Source organism: Saccoglossus kowalevskii, chromosome 5 (assembly GCF_978046115.1).
Source record: "Saccoglossus kowalevskii chromosome 5, keSacKowa6.1, whole genome shotgun sequence".
In the NCBI taxonomy this organism is placed as follows: Eukaryota; Metazoa; Hemichordata; class Enteropneusta; family Harrimaniidae; genus Saccoglossus; species Saccoglossus kowalevskii.
In genome coordinates, this window is record NC_140645.1 from 13,961,589 (window position 1) to 13,986,151 (window position 24,563).

Sequence of the window (24,563 nt, forward strand, 5' to 3'; positions counted from 1 at the left end):
CAGTAATTCCATTAGACAATTACTTTCCAATACTATTGTGTGACGTCGTAGTTTCAATAGAAAATTAGCTTCAAGTTTTCTCAATGTACATAACTGGGAGATTGGGAATGCTCGAATTCTGGGATACGAAATTGCATTATATCACGTTATGCCAAGTTTACCCGACAGTATGAAAGTGTACGGAGGAGATTCCCATAAATACAAGTATAGGCAATGCGTATTCGATTGTAAACTAGTTGCTTTTGAATCGCACGAGCCCCCCACCCGGATCTGGTGATCATGTACAATACTACATGTATATTGATTATTGCAATAATTTATTTGAAAATCTGGAGGTGAAATAAACGTCAATAAAAAAAATTATAAATTAAATATTTAAATTATAGTGAAAAATACATTACATCAATTATACAAGATATTTTTAGTGAATTTTCTCTTTCGATATACCCAATTAAGGGTGTGCTGGGTTGCTTCTCTTTCCAGATTTACGTGCTTCTTTCACCTGTTGGAATGTGCGTCGACGCCCGTCTTCAAGCCTGGCGGCGGTTTTAGCCTCCTTCGATAGAGCAGTTATTTCGCTTCTGTATTCACTCCTTAGACTTTCTAATTTCAAGGATTTCTCTTCTGGTGAGAGCCTAGATGCTTTTATTTCTGCCATCTTTTCCTTCTCGTTTCTAATCAATTGTTTCTTCTCGCTTACCAGCTGGGCGCTGCTTTTACCTGCAGGCAGAGTCTTCAAATGTTCCTGTCTGCGATTTACCAGGTCAGACTTGTGTTCGGAAGACATGCGTGGCGACGGCCTGTCCACAGGTTTGTCCATCTGTTGATGAAATTGTACACAATGAATGTTAATTAGGAAACAGATCACAGAAAGTCAATAAAAACAATCAAGTTCGGGGGTTGTCAAACGCAGATTACACTGAACCGACGTAATTACGTAGTCATTACTGTAGTACAAGAGTGCGCGATAGTTTCGTCATTTCATTTTATAAGAACATGGTTCAACATTTTCTAGGGTTATATGGATTTGTCAGGAGCTATTGGGGCTATGGGTTTGTACAATTTGTTTTGTCAGTGTCGTCATGATTGGGACGTGTAGACCAAACTCGTACTGCATGTACGACTACGCTATTACGCAAACTGGTGGTCGATTATAGACCGCCATTTCTGCAACATACAGGACTAATCCAGTTTTACTAAATTTAGTAGAACAGAAAGGGTGTACGGTCATTTTTAATTCAACCACATTCTCATTCATACTACAAGGACTACCTTTGTCTAGATCATGGGTGCGTTTGAGTTTACTTCGCAATTTTGACTAATGTTCCAAAACTCAAACCGACCACATGCTTTAAAATGTACGGAAATATATCCTACCCGAATCTGAAAATCCTCCCACAAACTATTCATGTAGTATTGTACGCCCGACTTTTGCAATTGCTATGGTGTTCGTACGACAATACTACAACACACCCGTATACTATAAATGCCATAGACCTCGGCCAAGCAGTGATCATAACATGACGAATCGATTATATGCAAAATTACCAAATTACTACATGCAATGAAAGACATCAAATCGACATGGGAAGAACATATACAAGTTATTTCAACTACGTCACATACCCTGGTTTTCTTTTCTTCCTTGCCAATAATTCCAGCCACCGCGGCGCCGATAACGGCAAATAGAAATAAAACTACACAGATCTTCATGGTTGCGATGAGAACACTTCAAGGAGTAGACGATTTAAAAGCAACAAACAACGAACACGAGGTTTTATATGCAGCCACTTGTACTTTGAATAACAATGGCTTGAAACGTAAGCAGGCACTCATTGGCGCACGACAAACGCAGACTCTGTTTGTTAACCAATCAGATAACGAATAGATTGTTGTCAGTAGATGGGTGAATTTAATTTCAGGAATTTAATGAATATCTGCACGAATGAGGTATCTTCTAGGGCACAGCTGTCTTTATATTAGCCAGTCAGTGGGATGCTTTAATTTGGACAATGTCTGGCATATGGTAACTATTATGTAACAAAGAACCTACAACACCGAGGAGTTTCTGGCTTATAATCGCCAAGGGTCACAGGTCATACACTTCGTGGGAAGGAGAGTTGTCTGACTTAAACGACACGCACACACATACATACACAAAAGAATATTACTCACTTGGCTAATCTAAATAAAACAGGGATCGATTCACGAGGTTTTCTAACAACAAATGTATTTTTAATTTGAGCACTCATCGTGAGAATTATTCAGGCGAATTCTACGGAGAACAAAAAAATACGGAGGCTTCTAGAAATATTGAGATTGGGATAATATCTAAGCGGGGATAAATATTGTGTTTGGGTGATACGAGAAAAGGTAGTGCTGGTGCGACATCATCAATATAATTATGCCAACTAAACAGACCCTTTACGTATTGTCTTTGTCCGATTTTATCATCAAATCGTATCATTCTTCTTCCTGGGCCTATAGTGCCACTGTAATAAGATGCCGTTGCTCTTTCCATAATATTTTGTTATCAGACACATTCCCTCTACAAGGTGATAGAGGGACTGTGGATTAGATTAGTGATAACAACATGTGTGAACTGGATAGAAAAAAACAGCCTCCGTTTCTTTAGTAGTTGTGAGCACAATTGATGACTAATTTAAACCGATTCACACCGACAAACATCCACTACTAAATGAGAGCAATGAGCATCACGTTTTTTTTTATTCGTTTTAAAAGTGTTACTATAGTTGACAATTGTTGATTTAGATACAATTCATTGACTTTGGGACTTTTTACGCAGTGAATATTATATTTGTCAATTAAGTTCGTAAAGATAGAAAATAATAAAATGAAGCTAAAAGTATGACGTAACTGTCATGAAGATACTAGGGTATTGCAATGAGATTCCTTTAATGTATCCGCTTGTACTCGTTGGCATGCATTAGTTAAATTGTTTGTTTCGTATTTTTAATCAGAACTAGATGACAATAAAGATGGCAGGCTCTAACCAATGAACGTATCCGGATGTATGTTCAATACCGAAAAAGAATAGTAACTATAGCACCACCAACCCTTTGTTTTCCTTGATGGCCCGTTATCAGAACACTATTTTTAACAACGATATCTAAATAAATCGAATCTTATTATTCACGATATGAACATATTTACACATTACCCGTGGAATACTACTTTGGAAAGTGAACGGTTGTCTGCCATATGCGAAAATGTATATTAATGTGCAAATAAAAATTCAAATTTAAAAAAAAATAGCTACGTTGATTTTACACAGCACGAACCCCACCCGTTATCATGTTTAAAGCTTGATTATCATCATTTTGGGCGGGGTGAAGAAACAATGCATTTAATTTCAACGGTTATTTTCAGCAAAAGACCCATAAAATATTGGATAATTGATTTGTAGATGTCAAGACATTTTGGTTCAAAGATGTACCACATTTAACAGCTCACATCTTCAGCATCGATAATCGGCAATAGCAAATGCCACTAACGGCCGCCCCTCCGCACAATTTACACGAACAGTTTTGTAGGGGTGGTGTTTATCTTTGGCCACAATATTTTTCGCAGTTTCAGATAGCCGATCCGATAAGCGGAATAGAACGTTTTAATATATTTAAGTCACAAATCGGTACAATTATTTTTAATTATGGCGTTGTGTCATTGCGTCACCACTCAACTGTTTGTAGAAGTCCCTCCGGGTGTTCTCACTGCGTTGTCAGTTATTCATTTAGACAATTTGTAATTGGCGACGAGGATAAACAATACTGAACAGGGAGAGAAGGCGCTGCACTTTGAGTGAATGTTTTTTTCAGGTTGTTACACAGTGAGTACTATTACGCCAGTCTACACGTGCTAGCCATTTAGAAGTCGTCAGAATGGCAGTTGAAGCTGGTTTTATATTTTCGCAAATTGCTCCTTTAGATGTGCATACAGATTCTACAACATTGGCTCCACGATGGAAGCGCTGGTTGTCTCGTTTCGAAAACAGTTGCATTGCTTGAACAATTACGGACCCGGATCAGAAAAAGGCCATGCTGTTGGACAGAGGTGGCGAAGACCTATTTGACATTTCCGAAACTCTTGTTATGCCTACTGCACCTGAATATGACGACAATAAAGATAATAAAGGCATTCGATGATTATTTCACACCTAAAAAGAACACTGAATTTGATTTTTTTTAATTTCGCCGTGCCGTACAACATGATACAGAAAGTATTGATCAGTTCGTTGCACGACTTCGAAAATTGATCAACAATTGTGGCATTTCTGACCCAGCAGTGAGGGATGAAGAAATAAAACATCAGATTGTCCAAGGAGGTAAGAATAAAAGGGTTCGCAGAAAAGCTCTCCAGGAAGAACTAACTCTTGACAAAATTATTTCCCTAGCAAGATCACTTGAGATATCAGAACGCGAAGCGCATGGGATTGAACATCCACAATTACCAGACTCCGTAAACAAAACTTTTCAATATACAGAAAGTCAGAAACGTCCTACGAAATCAAGACGCAATACAAGAAGTCGGCAAACTAAAGATTCATCACAACGTTCATCAAGCTGTTTCTATTGTGGCGGACATTATCCACACCGATACATCTGTCCTGCAAAGGATAAGCAGTGTAATTACTGTCACGAGGTCGGACATTTTATTTCTTGTTGTCGTAAATTGAAAAGCAAGAACAAAACGCGAAGACCCAAGCCTAAGGTTTCCAACATTAACGATGTACATGATCATGATATTCTAGACAGTAGCAGCAGTGAAGATGATTTTTTGTTTAATATTCATGTTTATGAGAAATATGGCGGAAAACTCCCTTTTGCGAAATTAAGTATCAACCATGTGTCTTTAGATTTAATGATAGATTCAGGGGCAACTTGTAATGTTCTTAATATTAGTGATTATCAGTTGATTAGCGATACTGTGGTACTTGAACCAACTAGTAAAGATTTATTTACATATGGGAAACGTCAAAGAGTTGATGTATTGGGTACTGTTAAAACCAAGATTAACATGGGGAATGGATTTGAAAAATTGGAATTCGTTGTTGTCAATACGAAAGACTCGTCAATTTTGGGATATTCTTCTGCAAGTCTGCTTGGTTTTATTCAAATCATCGTCCGCCTGCACGGTGTTGTTCCGTTGGGGGTATTCCTCCCTCTACAACACCGTGCGGTAATTCTATTCATAACCGTGTATGCCACGTGGTTGCGCGATAGAAAGTTTACCTACCAATAGAAAGCCTTGTTACAATGACTGCCAGAAACGGCTGGAGCTTTGCATTTCTGATGTCTTCGGCTTCATTTCTGCCGATATATCTTGCATTGACATCATGAACTTTGAGGTATAACACCTACTCTTCTATAGTACCCAAAAGTGGTGACAAAACTATTACCACGCTCGATGATCGCAAGGCCGGTAAAGCATAATAACATAAGGATTTACTATTTCCAGTGCGACTAAAAACGAACACATCAAACACGGCACTAAGTATAGTTTGAATAGCTTTAGTCTGAATATCAGTGAGTTGCATGATGTATGGATATCGTCGCTGTATTGCCTTGACATCCAAGCCAACACAGCTTCCACTGTGCGCAGCGTAATTTATTCTCGGGTTAGACATTTTCACCGCCTGGCAACCATCATGGTGAAAACAAAGTCCAATAAATTCTAAGAAAACGGTATTTTGGGATGGTCGTTGACACCCCTGAACAGTGTAACAAGATTACCCCTACATATGCAACATATTTAAATTTGGTTGTTTAGGATTTCTTCAAAGTTAAGGTCGTGCTGTTTTCTCAAATTTAACCGTTTTCACCGGCTTTTCGACCGGTACTTCACAGCAGCTCGCGCAGAGCCCACAGAAATACATGATAGAGTGGAGCGCGTCTTGCAGCGTGGGGCGTCTCGTGAAGAATTCGATAGCTTGGCCAAGCGCGTTGAAGAAAGAAGCAATATGATTGGCTGTTGGTAAATTGATTCTAAACTGTGAGGGCATTGTCACATACACATATTCCTAATGAAATACTTCAAGGTGATAGCGGAGTGCTTCGCCGGAACATTCACCTTGAAAATTCAAGATGATTCAAATTATAACCCATACAATGATACGGTTTCCTTTGTTAATAAGGATGTCATTGAACAACACCTGCATATAAATCGAAAATTGATGATCTGGCTTTGCGAAATTGTCCAGAGTCGGTAAAAGCAATAATACGCGATAACCCAAATGTTTTTACGGGAATGGGAAAATATAATGTTAAGCAAATTAAACCTTATGTTCACCCTACTGTTAAACCAACTTGTCAAAGTCACAGGCGTGTTCCATACCATCTGCGCAAGAAAGTAGAAACAGAACTGAAATCACTTGAAGAGTCTGACATACTGGAAAAAGTTGAAGGACCAACACCTTGGGTAAGTCCGATTGTCATTGTTCCTAAACCCGGTACTGACTGTGTACGAATTTGTGGTGATTATAGAGCTCCTAACTTGGCTGTACAGAGAGAACGTCACGTGACTCCCACTGTACAAGAAATACGTACAACACTTCATTGTTCCACTGTTTTTAGTAAATTAGATGCGAATAAACATTATTTCCAATTTGAACTTGATAAAGAATCACGTAACATTACGACAATCAGTACACATGTTGGGCTTAGACGATACAAACGACTTCCCTTTGGTATAAATTCGGCTGCTGAAATTTGCCAGAATGAAATGTCATTGGCCTTGCAAAATATTCCAGGTGTAGAAACTATTTCAGATGATATCATTATTCATGGCAACGATCACAATTCGCACGACAAAGCGCTACGTAGTTGCCTCTCTCGTTTATTGGCTAGTGGTTTGACTCTGGTTTTATCAAAATGCAAATTTTTGGGTCCCGAAATAGTCTTCTTTAGATTTAAGTTTAATAAAAATGGGATGGGATGAAAAACGAATCAAAACTATCCGCGAGTTAAAACGTCCGGAAAATGCCTCCGAGGTACGTTCATTAGTGGGAATGTTGGGTTTGCCTTCCATGATGGTACCCCAATTTAGTACTTTATCTGAGCCAATTAGACGTCTTACAAAGACGGGTGTACAATTTGTTTGGGGTGATATTCAAGAAGCTTCGTTTAATGCCATTAAAAACGCTATCTTTTCTGACATTTCTTTAGGATATTTTGACATAAATAAGGAGACTACTTTGACTGTAGACGCAAGCCCTGTTGGTATTGGCGCTATTCTACGTCAAGGTAACACCCTTATTAGTCATTGGCGGATTTAGATGATGTAGATTTTCAACAACCAACAGGCCTTCGGCCAACTTATCGCCCCCCTATTCCATAACCCTAGATCCGTCCCTTATTTCGACTGCACATGAAGGTCATTTGGGGTCATCCAAAACAAAGGCCCTTGTAAGAGAGAAAATTTGGTTCCCTGCAATGGATTCCCTCGTTGAATCTGCAGTGTCTAATTGTTATGCAAGTCACCTTAATATTGACACCAAGGTCAAAGAACCATTAACACCAACGAAACTACCTAAAGCGGTATGGTCATCCCTAGCAACGAATATGTATGGCCCTCTGCCGTCTGGTGAATATTTAATTGTAGTTATAGATGAGTATTCGCGGTTTTCAGAAGTTGAAACTACGAGCTCTACAAGTTCGGCAGCGGTTATACCAAAGCTCGATCGCATTTTCACTTCTTATGGATACCCCGATAAACTTAAAAGTGACAACGGACCTCCGTTTAATTCAAAAGAATTCAAGACATATTCAAAGGTTTCTGGTTTTAAACATCAGAAAATAACCCCCGAATTCGCGAGAGCAAATGGGTTGGCAAAAAACTTTATGAAAAATTTAGGTAAAATAATTCGTTGCTCATTAGTAGGACAAAAAATTGGAAAACCGATTTTTTTTTTTTAACTACCGTTCAACTCACAATCCGTCAACTGGGAAAAGTCCAGCAGAAGTTATTTTCAATCGAAAAATTAAAAATAAACTTCCTTCTTTTGATCTCGATACGAAATTATCTAAAGGTGATCAGAGTATAATGTTAAGACATAATCGTAGCATGAATAAAAATAAAATGTTTCACGATAAACATGCTAGAGTGAAGCAAACATCATTCCCTGATGGGGAGAGAGTGTTTGTGAAAAATACGAAACGAACAAAATATAAATCAAGGTACAAGAAAGATACATTTCGGGTTGTGCGTTCCAAAGGTAGTATGGTGACTGCCAGCAACGCACATAATTAACAAATAGCTCGAGATAAATCCTTCTTTAAAAGTTACCATGGTCCAAATGTAGATAATGTTGATATGGATGAGTATAATGAAGATAAGGAGTTAGAAAAATTATGAATGAAATTAATAACCAAAAACTCCCTGCGGAAAACAATGCAAGATGCACCGATTACGCAACAAAATATACAGCAAGCACGACCACTTAGAAGGTCGACACGAATAAGAAAACCGAATACTAGACCAGATTATTTATAATATTAGATTTATTTATTAAATGTATAGATTAAATAAAATAAATAATTGTTCTAATCCAAAAAAAAGTTGAATAAAAAAAGACAAATAAATTTTAGAAAAGTATTGTATGTACATGTACTAACAATTGTAATTTGTAAAAGTATAGTTATTCATGTATTGCATATATAATATTGAATACTGATTAATCATAATTTGTTGTAGAGCTTACTATTTAAAGGTGAAGAGGATTTGTACACACTATTAATATGCTAATTAATGTACATCTGGCAAGCACTGTTATAAAAGAAATGCATTTCAATAAAATGTCAGTATTCCATAACCTTGGTCGTGTTTGCGTCTTGTCATTGTATTGTGCATGCGAGTGCTTTTGCTACGGGTCCACCCCATAATACCACAAATACTATAGTGTGACGTCGTGGTTTCAATTGAAATTTAGCTTCAAGTTTTCTCAAAGTTCATAGCAACAACTGGGAGATGTGGAATGCACGGATAGGTGATTTTTCGTTCAACTGCGAGATCTCGCGAGATGCATGAAAGACGCGCGTCGAACGTCTGCCGCAAAAATCGAACGATTTGATTTTCAACTCGAATTTCTTTATTTCGTAGCTCACATCGACAAGCCGATCTTCGACAGAGGAATATTGATTCCGAATACCCACACTTATCGAAATTGTCTATCATCAAATGTATACAGCACATTATTAAGCATGGAAATGCCCCCAAAATATTTTCGCGTTTATCGAATCCCACGCGATGTTTGACGCCACTACGACGCTATGACTTTTGTTTGTCCTGTTTTTATGTTCGATTTCACGCATAACGCGTGATTCTCGCAGTGAACGGAAAATGGTCTATTCTGCGATACGAAATTGAATTGCATCACGTTATGCCAAGTTTAGTTTTTTAACCCCCCCCCATTGGCGTTAGAGTCGTCCTATTAACTGTCGTAGGGGGTTTCGTGCGTTTAGTTTCAGACTATCTGTTGGAAAATTGTCAAGGTATGGCCAAAATTGGCATTGCTTGTCAACTATCTGAACTAGAGAGTTCAGTTAAACAATGACCCAACAGTATGAATTGTGTGCGGAAGCGATTCGCATATATACAAGTATAGACGATCTATATTTGATTGTCGACTAGCAGCTTATGAATCGCACGAGACACCCCCCCCCCGATCTGGTAATCATGTACAACACTATTAATTATTGAAATAATTTATTTGAAAATCTGAAATAAACACGTCGATAAAAAAAAATACAGTTATAAATTAAATATATGTAAATTATAGTGAAAAATACATTAAATTATATACGATATGTTCAGTGAATTTTCTCTTTCGATATACCCAATTAAGGGTGTGCTGGGTTGCTTCTCTTTCCAGATCTACGTGCTTTCTCCTGTTGGAATGTGCGTCGACGCCCGTCTTCAAGCCTGGCGGCGGTTTTAGCCTCCTTCGATAGAGCCGTTATTTCGCGTCTGTATTCGTTCCTTAGGCTTTCCAATTTCAAGGATTTCTCTTCTGGTGAGAGCCTAGATGCTTTTATTTCCGCTATCTTTTCCTTCTCGTTTCTCATCAATTGTTTCTTCTCGCTTACCAGCTGGGCACTGCTTTTACCTGCAGGCAGAGTCTTCAAATGTTCCTTTCTGCGATTTACCAGGTCAGACTTGTGTTCGGAAGACATGCGTGGCGACGGCCTGTCCACAGGTTTGTCGATCTGTTGATGAAATTGTACACAATGAATGTTAATTAGGAAATAGATCACAGAAAGTAGTCAAAAACAATGAAGTTAGCGAGGTTACGTAGTCATTACTGTAGTACAAGAGTGCGCGATAGTTTCGTCATTTCATTTTATAAGAAAATGGTTCAATATTTTCTAGGGTTATATGGATTTGTCAGAAGAAATTGGGGTTAGGGGTTTGTGCAATTAGTTTTTGAGAGTGTCTGCATGATTGAGACATGTAGACCAAACTCGTATCATGCCAACTGGTGGTCGATTATAGACCGAGTTTTCTGCAACATACAGGAGTAATCCAGTTTTACTAAATTTAGTAGAACAGAAAGGGTGTACGGTCATTTTTAATTCAACCACATTCTCATTCATACTGCAAGGAGTACCTTTGTCTAGATCATGGGTGCGTTTGCGTTTACTTCGCAATTTTGACTAATGTTCCAAAACTCAAACCGACCACATGCTTTAAAATGTACGGAAACGATTCATGTAGTATTGTACGCCCGACTTTTGCAATTGCTATGGTGTTCGTACGACAACGCTATAACGCACCCGTATACTACAAATGCCACAGACCTCGGCCAAGCAGTTATCATAACATGACGAATCGATTATATGCAAAATTACCAAATTACTACATGCAATGAACGACATCAAATCGATATGGTACGAACATATACAAGTTATTTCAACTACGTCACATACCCTAGTTTTCTTTCCTTCCTTGCCAACATCTTCAGCTACCGCGGCGCTGATAACGGCAAATAGAAGTAAAACTACACAGACCTTCATTGTTGCAATGAGAACACGTCAAGAACCAGACAAGGAGTAGACGATATGAAAGCAACGATCAACGAACACGAGGTTTTATATGCAACCAGTTGTACTTTGAATAACAATGGACTTGAGACGTAAGCAGGCGCTCATTGGTGCATGACAAACGCAGACTCTGTGTGTTAACCAATCAGATAACGAATAGATTGTGTCAGCAGATGGGCAAATTTAATTTCCGGAATTTAACGAATATCTTCTAGGACACAGCTGGCGTTATACGAGCCAGTCAGTGGGATGCTTTAATTTGGACAATGTCTGGCATATGATTACTATTGTGTAACAAAGAACCCACAACACCGAGGAGTTTTGGTTCGGAATAGCCAAAAACCACAGGCCATAAACTTCGAGGGAATGGGAGCTCTCTAACTTAAACGCCACGCACACACACATACACAAAAGAATATTACTCATTAGATGTTTAGCCCATCTTATTTAGAACACCCCTAATTATAAAGTACACGATATCGACAAGTTCTTGAACCACTTGCTCTTTGTTTGTTTTATCGATATCATTTACATTTTTAGTCTCTATGTGCGGCGTAAAACTGTTTTTGTTTACTTAGATGAACAATAGAATGGCGAGTGGAAAAATGCCCGGATGTACATAGAATCGCACACTTTATATTTATCATAAGCAACTTATTCCTTTATCAATCACAACCATAGCCCAGTCAGTAGAGCGACCTCCTTTCCATCCAGCCTGATCTAAATAAAACGGGGATCGATTTTCGGGTTTTGCTAATAACAAATGTATTTTTTTTTTGCTACGCATTTCACTCTTGTCGAAATTCTTCGCCATATATTGTGTCCCAGCTTTCAGATTATGTTTACAATTACTGGCAGGAGGCATCATAATAAAATAAGACAAACAATGTTGATATGTCAATCTTTTTCCATATCTTTGCTCATTCCATATCCCTCTATCCCCGGTCTGGAAACGGTCGTTGTATTAGGTCTGAATTGGCATCTTTCTCTGGCAAAGACGCCTTGCAGGTATGCGCAAAGCATTGTCACGTGATCAGTACACAGTCGGTCACTATTTTTGATATCGTCAGTGCTGTGTGTTTTTTTTACAACTTAGTTGTTTATTCCAGGATTCAAGCTTTTTCACATATTTTTTTTAATCAGGATAAGGTCATATTTTATCCGGCGAGTAGTTTTTTTAATTTAACTATTTATTTTCAAACTGACTTGTCAAAAAACGTGTGACTAAACATGACTAAACCGATTCACACTGACAAACATGCACTACTAAATGATAGCAAGGAAAGAATTACGTTTTATTCGTGTTACCGTGTTACCATAGTTGACAGCTGTTCATTTAGATACAATTCATTGACTTGGGGGCTTTCTTACTCAGTGAATATTATAATTTGTTAACTATGCGTATAGATAGAAAATACTAAAAGGAAGCTAAAAAGTAACTGTCTTGAATATATTAGGGTATTGCAATAAGATTCCTTTATGGTATGCCCTTCTACTCGTTGGTATGTATTAGTTAACTTATTTGCTTCGTAGTTTATACAATCAGACAGCGATCTCGGGAAGAGCCTATCGATTACAAAAGAAGGTAGCTACATTAATTTATATGGGGGGGGGGCCATTATGAATTTTATGTTTTAGATTTTTGAAGTAATGTGAGAAATATGAGGCACCGATACATAGCATTTATGTGTTTGTCAGTAAATGCAGGAGCGCTACGACCACCGTGTATCTGAGTAGTAAAAAAGAATTACAATCCACCACAGAGGGCGGTACTATTATTCCCTCCAACAGCGCCACCTATCATTTAGATCCGCTCACGCCACGTGTTCTGTCATTTGTATTAAAGTGCCTGTGAAATGGCTGCTATTTTCACGCCTAAAATTATCCATTGATACATAAATATTATTAATTTTTATTTTTCTAAGCATAAATTGTTTTTTTTAAGTGACACAATGTGTTTTAAACTCAGTCTACGGCAACTTTATTTTTGAGTATTTTAAAACGAGGCTCCTCATTAGCTTCTCATTTGCATACAAAAATTCCCCTTGTAACGTCAGAAGGGGAAGTCGCATGGCAGCTTGCATTGCCGATACGTGTAAATAAGGCAAATTTCTTGTACAGTTTTCTCGTCTTTGACTATATTGTCACTTATGTACTTGTTTGTCGAGGAAGAATGGACCATTATGAACACATAGTGTCAATTTTTGTTGCATGGGGTTGAGTTAGATGCGAAATATGTCCGTTCTGGTGTAGCTGGTCACCGTGATCGTCACCGACACCGGCGCTGGACAAAATAGAATTTGACGTCGGAATTATCTCGTTATTTAGCAGGTTACTCGGCACGTCACTACACTGTTTTATTTCATCGATCGTCTGAGTAAAACTTTCAAAATTAAAATAAAATAAAAGAGAACATGTTTTGACATTCTAAACATTAGACTATAGTGATCACTATAAAATAATTAAAAAAAAAAAACACGACAAATCACAGTTACTAAATAAATGACAGCCGCGTGGAAATAAATTGACATTTCGTTGAAATAGGTGAGAGTAGTAGACTTTCATTGGGCAAAACAGAAAAAACTTGATAAAAATTATAATAATGATTAATGACGAACAATTTTTACATGTTGTTGTAGCAACACTCTATCCAAACATTATGACAACACTAATGTCAATATTAATTACGTCACGTGACTGCTAAATAAACAAAATCGATTGTTCTGCTACTGAAAAACGCTAAACGAAAACAGTTAGCCAACACATTTTTATGAGAAAAGGAAGACTACAATGTTCTTAACAATAATGTAAAAGAGATAGTTTCTGAATTGTTTGGTTCTTTTACAAAGTGGTGGAGAAAAATTCTGTAATAAATTAGAATACTCTGTTTTCACAGGTCAATTAGTAATGAAATATTACTGATACTTGAAAAAGATTTAACATTTTGTTTTCAATTTATCTTGAGTTCAATCTCTGAAAAATCAATGAAATTGGACAAGAACTGTTTGCGTAATCGTGATTTTTGTGGTTTCAGACACGTTACGTTTCAAATGGCTGAAAAGACTCAAAAACCAAAAGTAGCACAGTCGAGAGGACATTTTCTGTTCAGCTCATCGTATTCAGTTATTTTTTGATGTTTAAGATAGCTATTGTGTTGGTTTTATAAAAATCAAAACAACCCGTTTGGTACATGGGCGATAAAGTTATGAAAAATCGATAATTGAAAAAAGCAACGTGAAAACGAAGTATGGCCGCCCTTGAATAAACAGTCTAATCACATTATCAATTTAAGTTTATTTGCTTGATAAGCTTAGTTTCGAGTATTATACCATATCACAACAAACAATTGTTTTTGTACAAAACGTGATATGTGGCCGTTAAACTTGAACACTGTCGTGTCGTGTCCTTGCTCGTAAGCCACGGCACCTGAACCGAGCGAAAATGTCATCAGAGAAGAACGAAAAATAATGAGATGCTAGTACTCAGTAAAGCCACCCTTTTTTTCACTAAATACCGGCGATGAAACTTTTGTTGTTGACTATCAATTAAAAATCGTAATTGAAGTAAAAATAGGCCTACTATTTGCTGACTGAATCCGCTTGGAAGCAAGTCAGTCAAGCTTGCAGACAGCACTATCGTGAATTACAGGTCGTCGTTTTTGCTCTATAACTCGTTACAATTGGAATTTCGTTTAGTTTAGTTTTGTCGACTTGCAGTACGATTGTTATACAATTATTACCAGCACAAAACAGTTTTCATTTCCAATAACTAAGAATGTACGTGTAAGCTGCTTTGTCCACGAACCACAGAGGCGTCACTCAAATTTGAAAGTCAGTCTGCCGTCCCACATGACACAATGGACCTGATTAGTCTATTTTTGACTACCTCATATTCTTAGCCAATCCGCGTGCATGTGTTATGTTCGAAAGGCCGCATGTGCACTGGATACTAAAGGGAGATTCCCAGCCATAACAAGATTCTTCATGGATATTTATTTTTCCCTTTTACACCGAGAACATTTACAGTGGTCAGCCAGATTCAAAATCAATATATCCTGGTCGACAAGCCTCGTGTTATTCGCTTCACCAGATACTGCAGACGTCGCTGGCGATATTTTTCCTTTCTACATGCTCATCCTGTATGTTGATGCTGTGTCGTCAGCCTCCAGTGACAGTATAGTGGTTTCCTAATCAGCATTCGAGGTGGTTACGGTGGTGTCTTCAGTCTCCGGTGTGGTGGAGCACAGGGGCGGATCTGGGATTCTGGAATAGGGGGGCAATAAGCCCTTGCGGGGGATTAAAAATAGGGGGCCGCGGCCCCCTCTGCCCCTCTCTAAATCCGCCCCTGGAGCAGATGTCACTTGGGTTTTCACTCAAACTGTCTGTTGTCGACTCGTCCGACTTTGTTTCGTAGAAAGACCGTGTTGCGTAATAAAAAATAAGGTTTCTGCTATTTAGAAACTTGAGATTTCGCTTGTCATTGGAACACTCTTTTTCCGATTTTTTTCTCGTGTCATTTTTCAAAATAAACTTGGTAAATACAAAATAAATGAACAGTAATATATAGTAGAGAAAAGCGATGCGATGAACTATCAGCAACGAGTGAGTGCATCCGGTCATTTGGCCGGACGCGTACACGCGATGCTTATTTGCGGGATTAAGCTAATTACAAATGTTGTTGTTTAGGCTCAGAGGGGCTTAGCCGAAGTGCACATTCCCGGGATTTCCGTTACTTGTAAATTAATTTTTATTTTTAATAAGCCGTTTTTTCTTGAAATAAAAACGTGATTTGATAAAAAACAAGGTCGTATGGCTGCCTATAAGTATAAGTCACCGTTTAATAAAAGAAAAAAAATGAAGAAAAAAATCACCACGAAAGTCCACTACATCCTTAATTGGCTTGAATGGCACATGACAATCTACCAGAGAACACTTCATCAGGTAAGAGAAATCACACTGTTATAAACTATTTTTTTACTGCTTGCAGCTATATTTCAAATGTTTCCTGTACAAATTATGTTTAATACCGAAAAAGAATAGTGACTATGGCACCACCAACGCTTTTTTTTCTTGATAACCCGTTATCAGAAAACTATTTTGAACAACTGCATCTAAATAAATTGTATCGTATTATTCACGATATGAACATATTTACACATTGCCAGTGGAACACTACTCCGGAAAGTGAACAGTGGTGACAAGTGAAATGAGTATTGCTGTACAAATAAAAAAACAATTTAAAAAAAAAAAAATTACACAGCATGAACCCTACCATTATTGTTCATTTTTAAAGCTTGAATACCGTTAATTTTTGGGGGTTGAACAATGTATTTAATGATTTCTATGGTTATTTTCAGCAAAACACCCTTAATGGGTAATTAAGTTGTAGACGTCAAGACGTTTTACTTCAAAGATGGACCACATTTGACAGCTCACACCTTCCCCCGGGTGATTCTAAACCTAACAATTTCGTAGGGGTAGTTCTCTATCTTAAGCCACAATATTCTTCGCATTTACTAAAAGCTGAACCGACTTGAAGCGGAATATAACGTTTTAAGCAAAAAATCGGTACCATTTGTTTTTAATTACAGCGTTGTTTCATTGCGTCACCACTCAACTGCTTAGTTCAATTAGGTTAGACCGAATTTGAGTCTCTGGTTTTCCTCCACAAAACGTTTTAAAATAAAAAGGAAGTTAGACTCCATCTTCAAATGTAGGAAATATGAACCTGTCGGAAAAACAGGTAGAAAATTCTAGATGTCCTTACCGATCGTGCTGGCAATTAATTTTTGTAGACATTTACTTTCCAATACAATAGTGGGACGTCAAGGTTTTCAATTGAAATTTTGTTTCAAGTTTTCCCAAGGTTCATAGCAACATCCGAGAGATTCAGAATACTCGAATTATTCCGCAGTATTACAACATTATTGCAATCATCCAACACAATTCTGAGATATGAAATTAAATTATATCACGTTATGCCAAGTTTACTAGTTTCTTTTAAAATCGTTACTGTGACGGAATAAAGCGATCATACTACAAATATCCCCCCCCGTCAAGTTTCCATTTTCCGCCTTGGTTTTAAACCGCCTAGACATTATTTTATTGAATTTCTTTATATTGATCATGGTGGTCACAGAGTTTGGCAGCAATATTTAGAATTGCTTTGCATAAAACAATTTACAATTACAATTGGAATTTTTTTCAAACGCAGGGGGCGCCTGCAGATGCGTCCAGTCGGGATTTCTTTCGCAGTCACGCTAGTTTTTGGACACGAGTTAAAAAGGCTAAATTGACAATTATATTTTTGTTGGTAAAACAAAAGAATTCCCGACTTTGCCAGTCTAGTGAGTTTTAGTTTTTCAGATTCCATGTCTGTTGGGAGATTGTCTAGGTATGACCAAGATAGGCATTGCTTGTCAACTATCTGAACCAGAGTGCAGTTAAACTATCACCCGACAGTATGAATACAAGTATGGGCAATCTGTATTCGATTGTTGACTCGCCGCTTTCGAATCGAACGAGACCCCCCCCAATCTAGTAATCATCATGATGTACAACACTTAATTATTGCAATAATTTATTTGAAAATTTGAAATAAACACGTCAATAAAAAAAAATACAATTATAAATTAAATATATGTAAATTATAGTGAAAAATACATTCAATTATATACGATATTTTCAGTGAATTTTCTCTTTCGGTATACCTAATTTAGGGTGTGCTGGTTTGCTTCTCTTTCCAGATTTACGTGCTTCTTTCTCCTGTTGGAATGTGCGTCGACGCCCGTCTTCAAGCCTGGCGGCGGTTTTAGCCTCCTTCGATAGAGCAGTTATTTCGCTTCTGTATTCGTTCCTTAGGCTTTCCAATTTCAAGGATTTCTCTTCTGGCGAGAGCCTAGATGCTTTTATTTCCGCCATCCTTTCCTTCTCGTTTCTCATCAATTGTTTCTTCTCGCTTACCAGCTGGGCACTGCTTTTACCTGCAGGCAGAGTCTTCAAATGTTCCTTTCTGCGATTTACCAGGTCAGACTTCTGTTCGGAAGACACGCGTGACGACGGCTTGTCCACAGGTTTGTCGATCTGTTGGTGAAACGTACATAATGAACGTTTATTACGAAATGCACAGAAAGTAATCAAAAATTACTACATGCAATGAAAGACATCAAATCGATATGGTACGAACATATACAAGTTATTTCAACTACGTCACATACCCTAGTTTTCTTTTCTTCCTTGCCAACACCTTCAGCCACCGCGGCGCCGATAACGGCAAATAGAAGTAAAACTACACAGACCTTCATGGTTGCGATGAGAACACGTTAAGAACCAGACAAGGAGTAGACGATTTGAAATCAACGATCAACGAACACGAGGTTTTATATGCAACCAGTTGTACTTTGAATAACAATGGACTTGAGACGTAAGCAGGCGCTCATTGGTGCATGACAAACGCAGACTCTGTGTGTTAACCAATCAGATAACGAATAGATTGTGTCAGCAGATGGGCGAATTTAATTTCCGGAATTTAACGAATATCTTCTAGAACACAGCTGGCGTTATACGAACCAGTCAGTGGGATGCTTTAATTTGCCAGTGGACAATGTCTGGCATATGGTAACTATTATGTAACAGAGAACCCACAACACCGAGGTGTTTCTGGCTTAGAATCGCCCAAGGGTCACTGGTCATACACTTCGTGGGAAAAAGAGTTCTCTCACTTAAACGCCACGCACACACACACATACACACACAAAAGTATATTACTCATTTATTCATGTTCTTATTTAGAACACTCATAATTGTAAAGTACACGTTATTGATACGATCTCGAACCACATGCTCTTTGTTTGTTTTATCTATATCATGTCATTTACATTTAGTCTCTATGTGCGTTATATAACAGTTTTGTGTAGATTATTGATAGAATGCCGAGTGGCAAAATACCCGGATGTACATAACATAGCTTAGCCCAGTCAGCGACCTCCTTCTCGACTTGACTGATCTAAATAAAATGCGATCGATTCCCGAGTTTTGCAAACAAATCTATTTTAAATTTGAGCATACATGTACATTTGCACTCATCATGGGAATTATATAGGCGAATTCTACGAAGAACAACAAAAAATACGGAGGCTTTTAGTCACAAGAGTAGTTTAAAGAACAGAGATTGTACATACACACGGAGAGTCGATGCAAAATTGTTTCCAAAGTAGCAGGGCCACCCAACCTGACAGTACGAACAATCTTAAAGTAGCTTGTTTGTTGTATTTTTTTGACGAATCAAATAACAAAAATTATGCCTTTCGTATATGCTTCGACTCAACTGGGATACAAAGAACAGAGTCATTACTTATGTGAGGCGGGTTGAAAACAATAAAATACATCACTACAATCAATTCGGTGCTTCTGATCGCAATATACACACACGTTTATATACTTTTCAAGTCATTACATCGAAATCATTTTAATTGTCAAGCTTCTAATTTATGGCCTACACGTGTTTGTGCTGTGGTATCGGGTCACTTGAGAGAGTCGGGGGTTTACGTCGTACAGTGCCATGCCAAAAAGAGGTAACACTATCTACGTTTTTTTGTGAAAAGGCGGTTGTTATAGTGTTCGGTATGGGTCATATAATGACGTATAAAACGCGCGTAAATTACATAATGCTAGCCAAAACTACACATTATAATATTACCTTTTTAAAAAACAAATTAATATATTCACTTTACTTTTACAATGTAATTTTAAATCATATTGTTCACAAATTTCAAGTCGAAAAGTATGATCTGTGAATATTTATTTTGTTTTATTAGATAAAAGCAATGTACTTTGGTGTTTCGAGTTATCTGTACGTGGAGGTAACTCTGGCGCATGCTTACTAGCGTTACGAATTATTTGTGAGTGAATCTGCACGTATGGCTAAATCCGGGGCGCATGCGTACTATCGTTTCTAATTATCTATACGTATAGATGAATCCCGAGTACTGGTGTTTAATTAAAGTGGGAGGGTCTTAACCTGCGCACGCATGGGAATTGAGTCCCAGGCGACGCAAAGGCTTTACTGAGTATATGGAAAGACAGCGAAATCTTAAGACAGTTGGATTCCTCGCTCGCCGAGGAACAGAAAAAATGCTTACCAGGATATGCAAGCTGAATTACAAGGTTTTTTTCCTAAACAGTGGCTTAACAAAGGTCACCGACTGATGGCGCCTCTTAGCCCGTGCTATAAGGACTTGCCTTCCCAGTGCGTGGACGCAATTCGGTCTAGCCGAAATGCAAATATGTGAGATAAGCCTAAATCAGCTAAAATCTTAGCCCTTAAGTGTTCTGATATCATAGCGACATCATGTACGTATATGTGGTTCACACGCCGTTGCACTAAAGTTTACAATCAACAACTTGCATGTTTAGGCATAGACATTAGCAATTTTAAGGTATATGGTGGGCAGTGAGGGGTTACCTCAGCTGATCGTTTCGACGAATAAAGGTGGGCTATATGTAATAATGCGTATTCCTTAGGGCCGTGATAGTATCTCTATGTGTAAGTGTTATCAGCTAAGCGAGTCACAGTCCCATGAACACAACGCTAGTGTTCATAACATTTCAGTTTCATGTGACACGACCATTTTCAAACTCATGTCATGGGGAAAATTGTCTTGACTCTATACACGTCTGCTTGAGGTACTAAACCGGGAAAGTCACTTAAGCTTTACAGTCAAATAGACGCACACAACGAAATATGTTGCAATAGCTAGTCTTTAGCCATATCGAGAACCCCTCAAGGGAACTGCCTCATCGGAGACTGTCTGCCCAGGACTGACCAAGACTCTCTCACCTCGTGGAGCTCTCTCTAGGACCAAGAACTTAGACCGTTTATTACGTATCAAAACTTAACTAATTACAAAGAAGTTTAAAGACATAAGGCGTAACCTTCACACATTCAACTTGCACATAGCCAATCACACTAAGTACTGAACACGTCATATTTTTTGATTAATCGTCCGCTATATTAATAACTGCAAATACCAACTGTCAGAAATAGTAGTCCGGATGGCGACGGTTATATCGTAATTAGTTCCAAATCACTGAGTCAAGTTGCGTCCAGGACCTCGCATGAGCCTAAATGATGACAGATATAACACAGCCATTCACTAGTAACCAGCTGACCCAGTTGGTCAACAGAGCGCGGCGGTGTAACCATGCCAATCGCTGCAGTCAACAGCATGATCACGTGATTACCAGGGATGCGTCTCTCGGTTAAAGCATTGCAAGCGGTCACTACTAATCAATGGATAAACAATCTATTAATCAAACTCCTATCGTTAATCTGAACAAAAGTCTAACAGCGTGGGAACAGAATGGAAAGACAAAGTCGCTATCATAACACATTACTCATCTGGCAATTAAGATGGAAAAGTCTAAAAGCACAAAACACTACTGAGTTACATACAATACTGTCAATCATGAACAAAAGCTTGCGATCATCATACAATACGTACATAGGCGCACCACACTCTCATTTCAAAAAAGATATCAAAAACGTTACAAAAGTGCCTCTCAAATTACCCCAGACCATTCGTCCCGGTGTTATCGCTATCGCCACACGAGACTCCAGCTTGTCTCCTATACAATTTTCCTTCCGCCCACTTAATTTTAATATTCATATGACCTTTGCACTGACATCGATAGCCAATCGCATTCGACCGCGGACGTCACTCTAAATAAACAACTGAATAAATTAATATACCATATTTGGAAGATAGCGGGTAAATTCAACGTTGTTGGTGTGTTCCTTCGGGTTCCGAAATCGTACGAAACGAGTTCATGTTCCGTTATCTTTCGCAAGTAAAACAGGTCGATATGTATTAAACATGACATTTGTTTTCTTGTTTTAACCCCCTTATTACGCAAGCTTCCGTCGAAGTGGTGTTTTTTTCGACGATTTGTGGCATGTTGCAAAACGAACGAAACATTGCGGCATTCTTAGCGGTGGATAAGGGATCGACTATGTCGTCACATTTATGTCTCGTTTGAAAGAGAATAAACAACCGCTCAGAAAAATATGTTGCTAATATTTAAGTGCGGTGCCTTGAAATCGCCTGCCCGACGTCCAAATTTCAAAAGGATGTTCGATTTGCAATGACGACCGTTCATATGTACTAGGCGACGTTACTAATTACTACTAGGGTCGGTGTTTGCATTAAGAATTATAGAACAAAAGATCAGCAAAGCGGTGCTTTTGTCGGCGATTTTGTAAAAGGGAATATTGATAAAATGTTGCAAAACAGAATCGCGAGTTGGGTGAAAAATTGCGCCGGCGGCATTCTCAGCGATGGCGACACCCGAGAAACACCGTGTCACGGTGCATTCGTGCATCAGTACACCGAAGAAATACATACATATTGTTGCGGACGACTATTGTAGACTGTGTTCGTGTAGTCTTCGAGTTTGTGGACAGTTAAAGTCGTGTGTGAATTTATTCAAGCCAGGAAAAGCAGGAGGGATAACTTATGGAAATCGTCTTTCCAATTTGATCCAGTGCGACGTTGTGAAAGGAGCGACTCTGTCGTCTCATCTATGTCTAGTTTGTAAGAGAAAGATTGATAGCGCAGAAAAATCCGCCAATAATGTAAAACAGTGGCGTGAAATTGTCAGTCATTCTAATATCTCCCAACCTGTGAACGAAAGGGTTAAGCGTGCTGCCTTGAAATCGCCTGCCCGACCACGTTCAAGTTCAAAACGACGTTCCATAACTTTCTCACATTCAATTTGCAATGATGACCGCAGTTCAAATGTACTTAGCGACAATTTCCTTAGAAATCATTTTGATTTGATTTATGGATGGCGAGCACCGACACTCCGATCCGATGAACTAATCAAAACTAAAATGGCGCGTGTCACGTGACTTTGTTTACTAAAGATAGCGTGGGCGTTTGATTGACACTCAACTCATTAGTATTCCACCAATCACAGCTACATCTACTTTCTGGATGTGCGCAGTCAAATTGTATAGGAGACAAGCTGGAGTCTCGTGTGGCGATAGCGATAACACCGGGACGAATGGTCTGGGGTACTCTCAAATCAATAAATTCAAACTCTCAAAGTGTAGGAACTATTCCAAAAACAACACATTAATCGACAACTCTGAAAAACTCTTAAAAACTCATTAAAACCTACAAAACTCGTATACAATTACTGATGTCTAAACCGATTCACACAAACATCCACTACTAAATGAGAGCAAGAAAAGGACCACGTTTTTGTTCCTTTCAAAAGTGTTACCATAGTTGACAGCTGTTCATTTAGATACAATTCATTGACTTGGGGGGCTTTCTTACTCAGTGAATATTATAATTTGTTAACTATGCGTATAGATAGAAAATATCAAAAGGAAACTAAGAAGTAACTGTCTTGAATATATTAGGGTATTGCAATAAGATTCCTTTATGGTATTCCCTTCTACTCGTTAGTACGTATTAGTTAAATTGTTTGCTTCGTAGTTTTCGGCAGATCTAGATGAAAATAAAGATGGCAGGCTCCCACCAATGAACGTATCTGGATGTATACTGTCAGACAGCGATCACGAGAAGAGCCTATCGATTATTAAGGAAGGTAGCTACATTTATTCATATGGTGGGGGGTCCTTAGGAATATTATGTCAGAAATATGTGGCACCGATACATAGCATTCATGCGTCTGTCAGTAAATGCAGGAGCGTTACGCCCACCGTGTATTTGAGTAGTAGAAAACAATCCACCACTGAGGGCGGTACTGTCATTCTCGCCAATAGCGCCACCTATCATTTAGGTCCGTTCACGCCACGTCTTCTTTCATTTTTATTCATTGGCTTGAATGGTATATGGCAGTCTTAACATTTTATCAGGCAAGAGAAACCAAACTGTTATAAACTATTTTTTTTACTGGTTGCAGTTATAGTTTTCCTGGGGATAAAAACGGTGATTTCACGTGTTACGCTAACAATGGCGTCAGTGTTGTTGACTATGGCATTTTATCTTCAGAGTTGTTTCATATTGTTGTTGTCATCTTTATTATTACTTTGGATGCATCTGACCATCTTCCAATCTGTCTTAAATTTAAACTCACTCATACTAACTCGCCCCAAATTAAACCGGGAAGTGTAATGAAAACTACACCCAGGTGCCGTTTCAACTGGAAAATCTCGGGACATGAATTATTCATTAGTCGTATGAATGATGAGTTCACGCAACAACAGCTTGCACAAGCCTCTGAATATATCACACTGAATAATCACGACCAAGCCATACATGTACTGGGTGAAATATTTGATCACGCTGCATCGGAAATGAAGTCAACTAATAAATCTCGTATCCGGAACAAATTCCAACCAGCGTGGTTGGATAAAGAATGCAGCGCAGCTAAAATAGAAAAATATAAAGCCTAAACAAATTCAGACTCTCAAATATCAATAGTGACTTGACCACTTATAGAGTTGCTAAAAATAATTTCAAAGCAATATGTAGAAATA

General features: G+C 38.3%; 3 protein-coding genes across 3 annotated transcripts; all 3 read right to left on the reverse strand.

The window, feature by feature from the left end:
• Nucleotides 1-300: 300 nt before the first annotated feature.
• LOC102808736 (uncharacterized) lies at nt 301-1,778 on the reverse strand. The gene is made up of 2 exons (XM_006823535.2): nt 1,627-1,778; nt 301-820 (listed from the first exon to the last, which is right to left on the reverse strand). The coding sequence occupies exons 1-2, from the start codon at nt 1,711-1,713 to the stop codon at nt 452-454; spliced, it is 456 nt and encodes a 151-aa protein (XP_006823598.1). The 5' UTR covers nt 1,714-1,778; the 3' UTR covers nt 301-451.
• Nucleotides 1,779-9,703: 7,925 nt separating this feature from the next.
• On the reverse strand, nt 9,704-11,106 carry LOC102800523 (uncharacterized). Its single transcript, XM_006821735.3, has 2 exons — nt 10,941-11,106; nt 9,704-10,220 (listed from the first exon to the last, which is right to left on the reverse strand). The coding sequence occupies exons 1-2, from the start codon at nt 11,025-11,027 to the stop codon at nt 9,855-9,857; spliced, it is 453 nt and encodes a 150-aa protein (XP_006821798.1). The 5' UTR covers nt 11,028-11,106; the 3' UTR covers nt 9,704-9,854.
• A 5,745-nt stretch (nt 11,107-16,851) lies between these two features.
• On the reverse strand, nt 16,852-18,435 carry LOC102808846 (uncharacterized). Its single transcript, XM_006823536.3, has 2 exons — nt 18,271-18,435; nt 16,852-18,136 (listed from the first exon to the last, which is right to left on the reverse strand). Exons 1-2 carry the CDS (start codon nt 18,355-18,357, stop codon nt 17,738-17,740), a joined length of 486 nt encoding a protein of 161 aa, XP_006823599.1. The 5' UTR covers nt 18,358-18,435; the 3' UTR covers nt 16,852-17,737.
• Nucleotides 18,436-24,563: the final 6,128 nt, after the last annotated feature.

Excerpts from the sequence above, each read along its gene's own strand:
- LOC102808736 (XM_006823535.2), bottom strand. The coding sequence starts at position 1,713 with ATGAAGATCTGTGTAGTTTTATTTCTATTTGCCGTTATCGGCGCCGCG. Across the intron at positions 821-1,626 it reads AGGAAGAAAAGAAAACCAGG|ATGGACAAACCTGTGGACAG; the intron begins GTATGTGACGTA and ends TTTCATCAACAG.
- LOC102800523 (XM_006821735.3), bottom strand. The coding sequence starts at position 11,027 with ATGAAGGTCTGTGTAGTTTTACTTCTATTTGCCGTTATCAGCGCCGCG. Across the intron at positions 10,221-10,940 it reads AGGAAGGAAAGAAAACTAGG|ATCGACAAACCTGTGGACAG; the intron begins GTATGTGACGTA and ends TTTCATCAACAG.
- LOC102808846 (XM_006823536.3), bottom strand. The coding sequence starts at position 18,357 with ATGAAGGTCTGTGTAGTTTTACTTCTATTTGCCGTTATCGGCGCCGCG. Across the intron at positions 18,137-18,270 it reads AGGAAGAAAAGAAAACTAGG|ATCGACAAACCTGTGGACAA; the intron begins GTATGTGACGTA and ends TTTCACCAACAG.